We start from the raw sequence: 15,366 nt of genomic DNA, 5'->3' as shown, positions 1-15,366 counted from the left end.
TCTGCTCAAATGAGAGGCAGTTTGTTAAAGTGCGTGTAAGAAAGTTGAATCTCTCATTGGGGAGAGATTAAAGCGCATCTGGTGGCAGACAGGCTGAATTTGCAAATTCTGTTTTCTGTGGCATTATTTGGAGATGTCACGTGTTCTACCCCTGGTGACCTCTTAATTACTTACTACAGTTACAAATAGGCAGGCAGGCTCCCAGCGATCCAGGCCTTTACCGTGCATCTTACCTCTACCTTTCAGCTAATACTCAAATTACTGTTCTCGTGCACAAGTTCAATATGCGAGAACTGTGGCTAATCTTTCTTTTTTTTTTGGGGGGGGGGGTAACTCTTTTGTATCTGCTCTGTTTTCTCTCCCAGCAATTTTGTTTCTGTATTTCTTATCACTATTATGCAAGTCTGTAAAAAGAGATGCTTTAAATATGAAATGTATTTTTTAAGCTGTATTTACAATAAATACATCATTTTAGTTTCAGAAATATAAGAAAATCCTGCTATACTAAGCAGTGGCTTAATGAGGCTAAAAATGTAATTCCAGAAAATTAAACAGGGAGGTTATCTTAAAAAGAGATATTGACAACTTGCTATTTAAATAAAACCCTTTAATAAATGAAGTCCCTTTGCTCTCATAGGCAGTGCTGATACTGTTCCATGGTGTCCTGTTCAGGCTCTGTATGATGATTGTGGCAGCAGCAGAGGCTCAGCTATACTAGATCACCTGTCATGAAAGACAGCTGTTGCCCTAATGAGTTGACATGTACCATCTTTGCCAAATGAAAACAACAGAGAGAATGGGAAGCCTGGAGAGGTCAGGTAATATGCTTTAGGTCGCACACCACATGAGTGGCAGAACTAAGGATAATAACCAAGTCTTCTGATTGCTCATGATCATCATCCAGAGCTCATGCTGACCTACTTTACCGCTGCCTTTCGTTTTTAAAATTAAATCCTTGCTATGAATTTTCGTAGAGAAGTTCACTGAGCCCTTAGTGCCTATTGGTTTCTCAAATACTCATTTCTCACTCCCTTTCACCTTGTCTTTTGAATGAACTCAGATTTTTCTTGGTAAATGGCCAGTCTATATGAGCTTTGCCAAAGGGGAAAAGTTATACAGCAAAGAATCTCATAAAGGTGCTAAAGTTTTCAGTACTCTGATGCATGTTAGTGACTAATGCACTTACTGTGGAACTTAACAGCTAATTAACTTTTCAGTTAACTCCTTGTGGTATAATAAAGGTAAATAAAATGAAAAGCAGAAAATGTAATTGAAGTAACTTGCATGCAAACACTTTCAAGTCTGGGTTTTGGAGTTTTTAATGTGGCTATCAAAGTTGCAGCATTTGGCTTTGGTACTTTAATTGTTTCAGGCTCACAACTACTAACTAAGAGTTAGTAAAGGCGCTTCAGAGTTGTGTGCTCTTCAACCTTTTCTGACTTCCCTGAAAGATAAGCTTGCTCACTGTCTAGGTTGGAGGTGCTTAGTTCCTTCTACAAGGAATGTTAAATCCTAGCTGACGTTGGAGTGTGGAAGAAATAGTAGAAATGTGGTGGGTTGGTGGGTTTTGTTGTTGTTTTGTTTTGGGGTTTTTTTTTGTTTTTGTTTTTTTTTTTTTATCCCCATGCACAACCTGCCATTTCTGCATGACTATTTGGAGGATCAATAAGTCTCTGAGACAGATTTACTAGCCAGCATACTACCCAGCAGACGCATCCCTTAAGATTCATGGCTGTTCACGTGTATCCTGTCATCAACAGCAGGTGCTGACTGCAGAATTTGCACTTTGCCTGTACTCGCATCGCAAACCAATGCGTATATCATTGCTGCTTCTTCATAGTGTTATGTTCCATCAAGCTTGGCTCTTATACAAGGAGTATATTAACTGCAAAATCTGTTTCCCTATATTTGTGAATAGTAGGTAAACAACAGGAAATTTCCCCATTTCTTAGAATGCTTGTTTGAACATTTATTACTTACTGGTGGTAGGAACAGGATGGAATGTTATTTTGTCTTATCATTATTTTATCGTGTTATCTTGGTTCTCTTATTTACCCACTTCAGCCCTCATGTGCTTGCATGTCCTGGTTGGTTCTTGTAAGGTGGCCCACAAGTCCTGGTGCATGATCAGGTAGTTTTCTTTAAAGAGAAGCTGGTATTGTATGCAGTTGTCCTGGAAGGTGTTAAGGGAGCATTTAATAAATAAGAAATATGATCTGGCAAACCTGAATGAGGTAGAATGACCCTCTAAGAGACCCTGGAAAATTCATGGTGTCATAGATGGTGGATATTTTGTACTTTCACCTTTGTTGTTTATACATTGATCTGGAAGGGACCAGGCAAAGCAGCAGAGGCAGAAAGACAAGACCGGAGACGAGGCAGCATGCCTAAGCCCAGAGACAAGCCAGTGCACAGCTCCGTGCACAGCTCCATCCACAGCGTGGTACCAAGCCCTGCTGATGGATTTCAGAGATCCTCACTCCTGCTTTATTTGCAGGTATTAGGTGGGTTATAGTGGAAAACAAGTGTCTATACAGAAATTTGCTATTGATGGCTATAAAATGATATATAACATTTTATTTGTCTTGAAAACTCACAGCTTTCTGAAGACTTTTTTGTTGGATGAAATAATTTGAATTGAGTAATTTAACATCATGCAGCTGCTTTAGTTCACTGTGATATGTGCAAAGGTAATTCTAATAAAAACATCTTAATGAAGTAAGTGCTACCAAAAAAACAAGACTGCAGAACAGTGATTTTTAGAGAAAGAATCTATATTGCATTATAACGAATAGCACTTACTTCATTTGCATTTATAGTAACCTAAGAGATATTAATTGCTCAGCTGTTTTTATCAGCGGCATTGCATAATTTCTTACCACTTATGGCTTTGCCTGCATGGAATGTTTTCTGAATTTTGTTGTTTGCGTATAGGGAATCAGTTAATGAGACATCAATTTAAGTAAGCCATTTTGGCTCTTCTGTGGTCTAGACTCGCTCAAGTCTTACTGTTGTTAAACTGAAGTAATTGCTCAGATGCTGGTGTGTATCCTAGAGTCTGCAAATTAATGCTGGGATTGCCAAGCACGGATTAAGTAGTTCCTACTTCTGAAATGTAACTGGCAGCTGTTGTTTCCTCAGAAATGCAGGTTTTCATTCCTAACAAATCTAGACAAGTAAATTCTGTTTGTCTTTATGGTTAAAGGAGGTTTGAAAATGTACGTACTTTAAATATAAAAACCGATTTGAAGTGAGTGGAAACCTCAGGCTGTTGACATCTTACTAATGCAAACTGCAGTGTTCCAGAATTAGTGGATCCTTGAGGATATAGCTTTATGGTCATAAAAAATAATTTCTGTTCTCCTTAAGTAATTTGAAATAAAAAAGCTAATAGAGGTTTATTTTAAAGCATTATTTGGAAAAAGCCGAATAACTCATTAACAGAATTTATTGTATGGATGTGGAAATTAAAATTAAGTTAAATTCTAAAAATATTAATAATGAACAACTTAATATATTCTAAGTGGTACAGTGGCCATGGAGTTGAAAAATTTAACCTTAGAATAAGAGTTTCAGACAATTCTGGAAAAGAATACACAACAGATTGAAATCAGATAACGAAGTAAGGCCTGTCCGGTGCCCTGAAGTGTTAGGGGTTACAGGATTCCTGAAAGTGTTTCCTTTTCACTGTGTACTTCTTATTTTAATACTTAATGTTGAGAGCAATATAACAATAAATAACCCTTCCTTCTGTGTTCTTGCTTTGCCTATTGAGTCCTATGATGGTTTGTATTAATGATGTTTGGATAGTTCAATATTGTATAAGCATGAATTTGCCTTTGAAATGTCAGTGAATTCTGTTTCGTGTTCCAGAGAGTGTTCAGATGTTACGGGCTGGGAGGGGTTGACGTTCCCACTATAGAGCCGTTATGTTACTCATTGTTGTGGATGGTAGGAACTGTAGGAACTCTCATTAGAGAGCTCTCCTCTCGAAGGTGAACAGCCTTTCCGTTTTCCCATGTTTCTTCAATGCCAGGACGTTAGGTCAGTGCAGTTGCAGGGGAAACCGTCCTGCCCTTGGATTATCAGTCATCCTTTTGCTATGTTGGCCTGGAAGGTGGGCTGATCCCCTTGGTGATTATCACAGCTTAATTCTGATAATATTTTCTCAATGTCTGTACTTTCCCTCGTGTTTTGTTATGTTGCTACGCCCTTATTAAAATTTCCAGGGTGTGGTGTTTTTTTTTTTTCTTTCCCTCCCCCCCCCCCCCCTCCTCCTTTTCTGTCCTTAATGTAAATACAGAAAGTTTGGCTGCAGTATGACTGCAACAGAGCAGTCAAAGCTCTTCTGGAGCATCTTGCTAGCAGTGGAGAATAAAACATTTTTACAGTTTTCTTTAGGTGGATTTTATCTGCCATTTCTCTGACTCGCTGCCTCAAAAAGGCATTGTCCTTTTTTGTTGAACTCTGTGGCTCGATTTTTTTTTTTTTCAGGAAAGGTTTAAGGATATGCATCAATTAGTCCATGTTTTTCCCCCACTTGCCTTTAATCAGATTGGTGTTTATTTTTAACTTGATACAAAGTACTTAATCAGTGTGGCTGCTAGCATAACATTTCACATTTCTCAGTCTTAAACAATCAGTAAGCTACTAGAAATTGAAAGATTCTTTCCTTCCAGACAGAGAAGTTATAACAGACTTGTAGCAATTGCAACATTGTGTCAAATGCACTGGAATAATAAACAGAGCAAGCAACCCACGGCCTGGGTAACAACAAAGGCCGTAATTCACATGCATATATGCTTTTTTCCTCCCTTAGAATCTAGTCGCGGTGAGTTTGGGGTATCAGTTGGTATATGTTTATACCTCTCTTCAAGCATAGTTAAGTACCCCAAAATAGGTGTTATTTCCCATGACAATCTAGCAAAGACTCTAGACCTAAACTCAGTAATTTTCTCCCTGGGTCTGAATAACCAGGTTGCATTCAGATTTTTATATCGGAATATAGCAAACTTGCTTTATATATTTATATATACACACACGCACATATATATAGGGGAATTGCATCTGAAGACTCTATACAATGTGTTTGTATAGCACAGAAGGGAATTAATTTTCTTTTTATTCCCAATTTTTATATAACTGTAACCTGATTGGTTTAGGCCCTGCTTTTTCCACACACTCGATGTTTTCAAATTCAGCTCAGTACATTTGTCACTTAGCAAAGGAAAAACATGTTTCTCTGCTAGCAGTATAAAAATGGAGTTTAAGATTCCATTCTCTTCTGATGCCCTTTCTGGGATTTTTGGGGATGTTAAGAACTGTGATGTTAAGTATGTGTTTCAGGGCAACAGAAGAGAAAACAAGCCTTCATTTAAAAGCAGATGTATATTACAATAGGGGAATAGTGTAATTTTACATACACATCTTTGTGTTTGGTGCAGCATGGGAATTGGGAGCTTCTTGCAAAAAATAGATATTTGCATTTTAGTGGCACTTATATGAATTGTCATAGAAAATTTAAATTCCTTAAGTGTCTTGGAAGCTTTTACCCAGAATCTATATAACGTTACTTAAGTAGCGCAGTGATGATTATTAAGGAATTGGGTGTAACTGAAGTGCAACGCTGGTATACAGTTACGCTGGTTTTGTTCTAGAGGACTTCTTTAGCTAGTAGGCAATGACCAAATGTTGTAACCTAAGGCTTGCTATGTGAAATGGAAAATAAAAGTCTGGCTTTTCTTATGTACTTCGTAAAACATGAAAGAATGAGAAGACTTTCATAGAGTCCCAAACAGATTGCAAGTTTAGTTTCTCAAATTTAATTTTCAGCATTAAATGGTCATTTTGGCATTCTTCAGCTTAAAATTCCTTCTGTAGGGCAAATCTGTCTTGAGTTTGGCTTTGGTCTTTTTGGTTTGGTTATTTTTGGTGGTTGGTTGAGTTGTTTCCTTTGTTGTGTGGTGTGTGTGTGTTTGGTTGTTTGTTTGTTTGTTTTTTTAAGGAGATACCTGAATTTAATAGTGGGTTTGATGGTGCTATTAATATGTAAATGATTCCACAGAATGTAGACTAAAACATCAGCATTAATACTTGACTATAAACCACTGAAGATGGTAAAACAGAATAGCTGTGTTTAAAACTGGTTTGAGTCAAATCAAAGTTTTCACTAAAAATGTAAGCACTGTATTCCCAGAACCCTCAGCGCCTTGGTTAACTGTTTTAAAAAAATATGTTTATAAAGACTTTGCTCAAATGTATTGGTAATAAATAATTCTAGAGCTAGGCAATGGAGCGGATTTGATCCAGATCCAAACATTGATTGCGTGTGGATTAGAATACTGCACGGGGTGGAGCAGTGTGTGCACTATCAATTCAATTCTCAGTAACTTAGTTCAGAGAAAATTGGGCCTTGGGATCACTGTTCATCATAATTTAGGGTATATTGTCCACAAGTTCTATTCTTCACATTAGTTTCTTAGAGATGGTGAGACTCTTACCAGCTGATATGAATTTAATAGCTTATTTCACCTTACAACACCTGTACACATCTGATCAATAGTCTGTTTTAATGAAAGAAGACTTGAACTCTAGGTGTTAAGATTATATTAGATGTAGGTAGTAAAAATGTTATTTGAAGTGTTTCATGCCTCAGACCTTGTTTTTGACTCTCAGATCTCACTGATTTGGGTGATAAGACAACAGGTATTTGTACTCCAGGCAAAATGCTGTTTCTCAGACATTCACAAAGCAAAAAGTTATGGTCAGCAAGATCTAAAAGGCATGAAAAATGAATTTTAAGCAATTGAATAAAATTTCTTGACAAGTTGTAGTAATTATATAATATTGAGAAATTAACGAGTTTCTTACTTTTATTGGAAAATATATGCATGTTTGATTTTGGCCCTGTGGAGCACCAGAATTTGGTTATATAATTAAACCTTGCTTCAGATACTGTCATTACAGCATTGAACGATAGCTTAGAGTAAAGAAACTTCTACATTGTTATTTCAGTAAATCTACTTAGAACTGCATGATCCTCGTGTTGTCTGAGCTATGCCTGTCAGGCTCCTTCCTAATACGGCAGCTTCAGAAAAAGGTCTGAAGCATGTATTGAATGAAGATATTTTTTTTTCAGTGCTCATCTGTTACTCAAACAGTCAAGATTGTCAAGAAAAGTAGCAAAAGTGATGGTAGTATGCATTAGTTTTGGTATTCATACACAGCAATAGATCTGCTCAGTCAGAACTGGAATGACACAACTAGTTTATTTCACATGTGGCTGTTCAGCTTCTTAAGTTTTAGCCATTTCTGACCAAAGAAGCTCTATTTTAACTGGTAGTTTGAGAAGCTGCGTGTCCCCATAGTTAATACGCTGGTTTACCCAATCCTGAAGTGATCAGTTCTCCGAGTTCATTTTAAGGGATGTTACTTCTATGCAGCTACTCGAGACATGCCTGCCATAAGACTAAGGGACATTTTGTTTTGATTCTGTAGACCAGCAGTTCAGATGAGTTGCAGGAGACAAGTTTTTCCATCTGTTTCCCATCCTCAGTGCAGCTTGCAGGAATCTTTTCTGATTTCTTCCAGAACAATTGCATTTTAGGATACAAAAAATAGCTTATTGGGTTCATGTTTTCGGATTCTAAATTACCCAGCCGATGGCATTGTTCAGGAGACAGAAACCCAGAGTAAGAATAACCTAAATTTAAGTCACTATGGGTACGCGAAGTATTATGTAGCTCATGATTCCTCAAGCCAAAATTCGAATTACGCCGTCCTGTGTAGATGCAGACCTGCTCTGGGTAGGATGTGAAACTGCTTCTTCCCACAAAGTTGGAGAATCTTTGGTAGCCAGTAGAACAGACAGTTGTATTGGGTTTACGTTCAGAAAAAAGAAATTAGAGACAGATGAATTGTGATTAATCCAGCTTCTGCTGGACCTAGCCAGAAAAGCAAGTTCTACCTTGTTAATAAGGGCTGGATACTAGACCTAACAAAATTACTCCGTTCAAGAACTTTAAAAGATTTAAAGAGGAGGAAGCATCGTGACCACAAGGTGCTTGGGTTGTATATTCATTGCATCAAGACATGCTGCATCTTGCGATTGTTTTAACCTGTGTGAAAGTTAACTATAGTCTCAGTGGACAGGAGTACAGAATAAATATGCATTTTTACATAGCCTTACGCTTAGCCAGTGGATTTCACAGCCACATACAGAAATGGAAATTCAGTTTAATCTGTCATCACTCCTGGTTTACATACAAATGAGCAGAAACTCAGTACAGTTCTCAAGGATAGGTCTGATAAAGCTGTAGTGTGATTTGAATGTCATGCAGTAGGGTTGCTTGCCACTTGAAATTAAGTAATATAGTTTAGCAGAGGTTAGGATCTAGGACTTAATTGTATCCTGGGTTTCCCTAGGCTAGGATTCAACTTCTTTGTGTCTCTTTTTCAATGCAAGAAAGCATTCTTTGAAAATATATAGTGCTTGAAATTAAAGTAGGAGTAGCTTTCTAAAGAAAGTGACAGCTGAAATAAAAACCCATTAGGTTATGATTTATTGTCTTTGTGTGTTTTTGTGTGTAAAAGTTTCACTTCAACACTGTTAATAATGAATCTTTTCTTTTCTTTTCTAGGTTGTCTTAGTCTTCGCTCTTAGTATTGGTGCTCTTGTAATATACTTCATAGATTCGTCAAAGTGAGTATTCTAGTACATATTCCTTACCCTCCTTTCCTGCAGCAGTTATACATCTTTAAATTGCTCCATTCATCTACTTCAAATCAGCGCTTGGTCTCATCACCTGAGCGCGAAGAACTTTATAATAGTGCTTGGTCTACTGAAATAATTCAAGAATGGGAAAAAGATCTTATATTAAAAAAAATATCGTATATAAAATGGAAAAAGATCTTATAGATTGAACGCAGTCACATTGCATCTGTAGAATGTAGAGAAAAACTACTTCTGTGTGTTGAGATTATACATACTGTTATAAAATGGTTGTTTTTATGTTCATTGGGTGTATGTAGAATGGCTCAAATTCCAGACTAGGATAACAAATACGTGAGAATATTCACCAAAAAATTAGTTTGCAGGAGGAAAAAAGTGTCGTAGGAGACTGACTTGGAACGCTTCTGAAAAACTCTGAATGAATTAGTATGAGCATTATATATTGCATATCTGTTCAGACTTCAAACTCCTCGGTTTGATAGATTTTTCCCAAGACAAGGTGAGCCAGTAAAAATGTGCAAAGCATGTCAGTATTTTTTTAGATTTACACCAACATTATTGTATAGTGTTGCAGTTTTGGCCAGGCAATAGAAAGTTTCATCCTGACCTTTTTGAGGTATGTGATGGTTTGATACAAACTGGTGTAACTAGAAATATCCTCTCTGCGATCGTTCGTACATCACCCTTGCTTTTGTATCAAGCTGGACACTGTCAGTGGCGTTAACAGGCAAATTGGTAACCTAACACGTAAGAAACCAATAAAAAGGGACTTAATAGAATATTACTCTGATGAATCCAGTTATTTTGGGAGGATGATATTCTAAAGTATCAATAGCATTTTAAAGCTGTAGGACTACATATGTGCAGCTTTTCTCCCAAGTAGTTTTCGGCTTGCTGTTACTGCAGCAGGTAGGAGAGTATGCTGGAGTCACCCCACGTGAGCCAGCCTAGCTGTCTGTAACAGCAGTGGTTATGTTCTACAACAATCCTTATGTGGCTCAGAAAATTAGGCGTTTCACCACTGATGTTTGTACATACTGATATTTAGGTAGGTGGTAGCACCAGCAAAAGGCATTAAGTCCTGGCTTATCAGTGCTATATCACGTGCATTTCAAGCCATACCTTTGTAGCCTCGGTGTGTCAAACGTAACACAAGTAACTAACACAGAGATTTTCTTTGTGGAGAAGAGCCAAGTGGTGGGAAAACTCAAGCTCTGCCTTGAGCTCCCTTGAAAGGGACGACAATGATTTTTCCTTCTTAACATTGCAGTGAGCATTCTCATTAGTTTTAGCAATTTTTTCTTTATTATGTCACTACTGAAGCACGTAAGGTAGTGATTTTCTAAAGACCTTTTAAAAAACTTTTTGAAACACAAGGGCAAAACTTCTGGGTGCCCAACGTATCCAGGTCGAAAGTGTCAAACAGAATAAAACCTGTTTCAATTTCAGACCAACAAAATACAGCTATGTGTTTGGGCAGTTTTCTTTTGGAAAACTAATGGATTTGATAATGATTTTTAGGAATTGCATTCTAGAGACTTTTTTAAATTGTTTTTAATCAAGGAGAACAAAACTAACAACGTGGGAGATTTCTCTGACATGGTTAAGGTTTCAGCAGGCCGCTTAATCTATGTACTGCTACCAGCTTATTTGGCTGCTCTGCGAGCGGGGATAGCAAAATGTTTTAAGTGTAGGTTTCTCTGGGTTTTCAGCTAACATCGTACTTCCAGCTGCAGTTTAAATTCAGCAGCCTCAAGTTAGTATAGTCTGCTTCCACACTTTGCCTTGGTTTTCTCCTGCTACTCTTACCCTACTTCTCACACACCTTTGTCTTTTTTTTTTCTTTTCTTTTTTTAATACTTATTAGTAGTTTAATTCAGGTTAGAAACTCCCCTGATATATCCCTGAAGGGAAAATTCTGCTTTATTCTGTATTAGCAGCTGACCTGACACGCATTTCAGCAATGTAGAGTCAACTGTAGCAATATATCCGTCAATTTAAGGTTCCCAAGTGCATGATTAGTAAAAGTAATTCATTTCAGAATTTGGTTAAACAGTGAGTAATGAAGGTGTGGTGAGAGGAAGGCTTGTGATATCCTCAACAAAACAACTGGAAGAACAGAAACTATAGCTTTGCCAGGAGCAGTGGAGACAGCCAGGGTTTAGTGCTCACACCCACCAGACAGATAGCGACATACACTGCTGCGTGCTTTCGCTGGACAATGCATTCCATAGCTGTTGTATTCCACCAGTGCCACGGACACTTAGCTGTCACTTGATCTTATGCATAGAGTGACAAAAAAATCGTGTCTTCAATCCAAAGCTGAAGAGTACTAGTGTAAGCATTTGTCTAAACCAAAATGCCAGTGATCTGTTCAGCCAAGGCTTTTAATCTGTTAGTAGATCTTCAGATGCGGTGGCAGATACCTCCACAAGGGAATCCCACATGACTTCATATGTAAGGGGCATCAAGAAAGATGGGAATAACAGCACCACTTTCTTAGATAGCGAAGGAAGGGGAAAGAGTGGAAAGACCGCTGAGTTTTTTCACGCAAGGATGTGTGTCGTGATTAATTCTAGTGGAAGACACTGGGGAAGTCAGTAAGGCTCGTACTGAAGGTACTACCCATCGCTCCCGGTGCTATATTCATGGTGTAGGGAAGGTGACTAGGGCCAAAATGAGTGCCACCACAGCTGTTGAGAGGAGGGTAAACTAAAGCATTTTGATGGAACCCAGGTCATCACTGGAAGCGACACTCTCCCAGTCTAGTACTACATAAAATAGCATTGCACTTGGCATACCGTTTGCAGAGATCTGAGCTCAGAAAACAGTGCAGCTTCATTAGCGTAGTATCCCCCAGACCAGTTAGTCCTACATCTCAGCAGAGCCAATTAAGCTGCTTTGCGTTGCTGCTGTACTAATTCTGGTTCTGGCACAAACTTGGGCATCTCTGCACCATACGCCATTACAAAATATGGGCACAGTTGTGATGCAGTACAGCTGCTTCAATCGGAATTGACTGTTCTTAGTAAGAAGCACTACTGAACTCACCTTTCAAGAAAGGTTCTAAACAAAATCACAAAAATTACCATTCCTGGTGGAAAGAATGAAGGTTCTTTATTGTGAGAATTCCATTCCCCTTCATTAAGAATAATCTGTTGTTTATTCGATGCTTCTACTTTTTACAAGCCACCAGCTTGAATTGTTGTCCCCTAGTACCACACGATGTATATAGAAAATTTTTCTTTAAAGTGAATATGTACCCTTTCAGTGATGCGTGGTAGAAACTAATGGAAAATTTCAGTTCTTAAACTGAGATTTTATTTAGCAGACAAATGACTAACTTGGCATCCCTGTCAATTAAATCCAGTCACTTCCTGATAGGAAATGTTTCACTTATTACTAAAGGACTAGACTCTTCCCTTCCTTTATTTGTAGGATCTCATTCCTAAAATACTGTTTTCTTGGGCAATGGTATTTTTCAAAAAGTTAATTGTGAAATATTTGCCGAAGAGATATTATAAATATCACCCACATAATTATTTTAATCTTTATGTAACAAATAACCAAATTGTTACAGTTTTCTTTTTAGAGATTCGATCACCTTTATGTCTGACTTCCATTTTTACTTTGAATAAAAGCAGAACGTTCAAAGTTGAACTTGTAAGCAGTTACTTAGAAGAGTTTTGATTAAGAAAGTGATCTACTTAGTATCCTATATCCTAGTGATGGTTCTTTTCAGATTCATGTTTCCTTTAAAATTTTTCATCAATGAATTTTTCAATGTAAGGAAATAATGGAAGTATCCTTCATTCCTAAGAGGAAAATCTGACTCGATATTTGACTTGATGTGGACTCTTTAGATCATTCTCTAGAGTCTGCTGTGTGTGCTGCAGTAGAATAGAGCTGGATGTCTGCCAATATTTTTTCATTTTCTGTGCTTTTTTGTAAGTAGTTTTCACAACCTTCCTCCTTCCTGTGTCTGCTTTTTCTACATGGAGAAAAATAAACAGGTATTTTAATACATATAAAAGTACTTATCTCAGTTTTATTTATGTCAGCATTAAAGATGAATTGCCTGTTTTCATTTCCATTTGTTATCCTGATCTCTGCATATCATACTGAATTAGTGACTTGAATAGAGTAGAGAATAACATTTGCTTGCCATGATAATTTGTAGGCACGGTCAGTGAAAGCACTAGCAGAGAACTCAATTTCCCGCTAAACCAGTAACTCAGGGCTCCTGTTTTCTATTTCTTGTAATGGCAGTAGCATGGAAACTGCTTATGATCTGAATCATCCGTTTCTGCTCCAGTTCTGTTTTCTCTTCTGGGGTGCAATGCAGTGTAATATGCAACCGTGGATATAAGCTGTGCTTTTCAGGCACAGAACTTTATTTATTTATTTATTTTCCAAAGAGCTTGCTTTCTAATGACCAGTTATTACTGTCCTGTCTGTTGAAGTTTGCCTCATTTACTGGGGTCCCTTCAGTACAAACTGACATCAATGTATAGATAATAAAGCCCATCAATGGCAAGGTGAAAACATGAAAACTCTCACAACTTGCTTAATATGTTCTACTTGCATGTGTTTTTCGGATTAGTTATTTGGAGTTGTTCGTATTTTTAGAGGCACCACTGGTGTTATCCCTAAATAGCTCATTTTTCCAATACTGTGTCACGTATTGTACTTGCTTAGAGTTGTACATAAAAGTGCCATCTGGTAATGAGTATAAAACAGCTGGATCTAAGAACAACAGTGGCACTGTGAATAGGGAGATTTATACAAATATACATACAGATGTATAGGTTCATTCTGAGCTCTGAACTTGATCTTAACTGGTATGTTCTTAACCAGACAGCTTTATTTCTTTTTACACGTGGAAAACAGAAAGGGTAAACTTAAAGACAACTCTACTTTTATTAAACCTTCTATATATTTATGTATATCTGAGAAGATTTCAGAAGTACTTGATCCTTTCACATACTGATTGTGTAAATTCCCCTTTGTTTTGATCCGATACCTAAGGAACCTGAATAGCGTTCAAATGTAAAACTAGCAAGTTTGTCTTAAGTATAGCATAAGGAAAATGCCCTTATTCTGATTCTCAGTTTGATTTCTAAACTATTTTTTTTTAAATTATGTGCTTTTTGCAAATGTGTCTATACTAGACTTTCCTTAAAGCTTTCCAAGTTTCTAAAACTATCAGAAAATACATATCCTCCTCATCTCCATAACCCTTTCCTCAGTGCTATGACAGGAGAGCGAACACAAAGATGTACTTTTAGCTATTACGTACTAGGGTTTCATTGACACAGATCATACTTTACTCTATGAGAGTGTGAGACCTTGGCCTCTTTGGAATTGCATTAGTTGTGAATTAAACGTGAAGAGTACGGGATAATGCAATTTAAAGCACAGTTTTAATTGATCAGATGAATTATCTTTTCAGTTTTGTTCTAGGATATAGTTTATTGAGGTAGCGTTTTTTGACAATGAACTACAAATTTAATTTCAAACAAATCGTTTATAGAAGAAAAAAGAAAATACCTTCAATTGTTAAACTTTGTCATGTGTGCAGCTTAACTGCTGATATTCTAATGCATCATTATTCGTTCTTTTGTCCAGCTTTGATTAAAATATGTATGTGCACACCAAAAGTATCCACGTATATGTTTGACTGCATAAAAATACATGCTCAGTTAATGACACATTAACTGTATTTTTGTGTGGATGACTTTTAGAAAGGATTGTCATTCCCTCCTGGGATACAGTTTTCTTGAGCTTTGTGTTTATTTAGAGTGAAGCAAGTCTTTGTTACATGCTTGCTTAGTAACAATATTGGCTAGAAACACCTAAGCCAGAGATGCTATACTAGAAATTGCTTAACAAAACGGTGCAAAATAAGAAGTCTGGTTTCTTGCTTTGGAGGATTCACATTGTTTTCTCCCATTGTTTGGGAATAGATTAGGAAGGATGCATTGGATATAAGTATTCTATTTGAGGAATTTTCTGTGTGATAGCACAAGGAGAAAAGTGTCATTAGCAAGTTCTCTTGGAATGTTTTACTAGCAAAATGTTAGGGTTTTTTTCCTAAGTGGCACTTTATTTAAAGTTCTTTTGAACTCTATTTTTCTGTGGGAATATTTGAGGATAAGCTGTGACTGTGTACCATGTTTGGCTTTGCTGCTTGTTCGCTACTGCCGTTGTCTTGTCTTGTGAAAGAGATTTGATTTAGTGCAGCACAATGTGCTATAGAAATATGACAAGGCTGATGAGGGTTATTTATTTAAATGTGTTACAGATACAGACTGTCAATGCCCAAGAGAATTCACATCTTTCTCATTTGTTTAGGCTGTGTTACCTCTTTTGCAGATATGCTGACGTATGAACTTTGAGTAGTTCAGTAAGTCTGTAAACATCAAAAATTAAGCATTTTTAGGTACCAATCTCATATTTTCATTACAAATCAGTCAGCTTTTCCACATCACCTGGATTAATCTGTAGAACATTTTGATGAGTCTTTCTCAGTTTCATGGTTCTTAGGGGATAAAGCAGTTGAAATTTCAGTTGTAAATCAAACAAATGCTGTTGCATCTGAATTTCAAGTGAATCCCATTGGTCTGATCTGTCTA

At 37.2% G+C, this 15,366-nt stretch overlaps 1 protein-coding gene across 25 annotated transcripts in view; it reads left to right on the top strand.

Moving 5' to 3' along the window:
* The window catches only part of KCNMA1 (potassium calcium-activated channel subfamily M alpha 1), a 505,717-nt gene that overhangs the window by 227,548 nt on the left and 262,803 nt on the right, over positions 1-15,366 (top strand). For all 25 annotated transcript variants that reach the window (XM_055802251.1, XM_055802256.1, XM_055802243.1 and 22 more), the window contains one exon: positions 8,640-8,701. In XM_055802251.1, coding sequence (XP_055658226.1) covers positions 8,640-8,701 — 62 coding nt within the window. The remainder of the gene's footprint in view (positions 1-8,639; positions 8,702-15,366) is intronic.

Source organism: Falco peregrinus, chromosome 1 (genome assembly GCF_023634155.1).
Source record: "Falco peregrinus isolate bFalPer1 chromosome 1, bFalPer1.pri, whole genome shotgun sequence".
NCBI classification, from domain to species: Eukaryota; Metazoa; Chordata; class Aves; order Falconiformes; family Falconidae; genus Falco; species Falco peregrinus.
The sequence above is the reverse complement of the archived record's forward strand: the minus strand, read 5'-3'. Positions and strand labels throughout refer to the sequence as shown.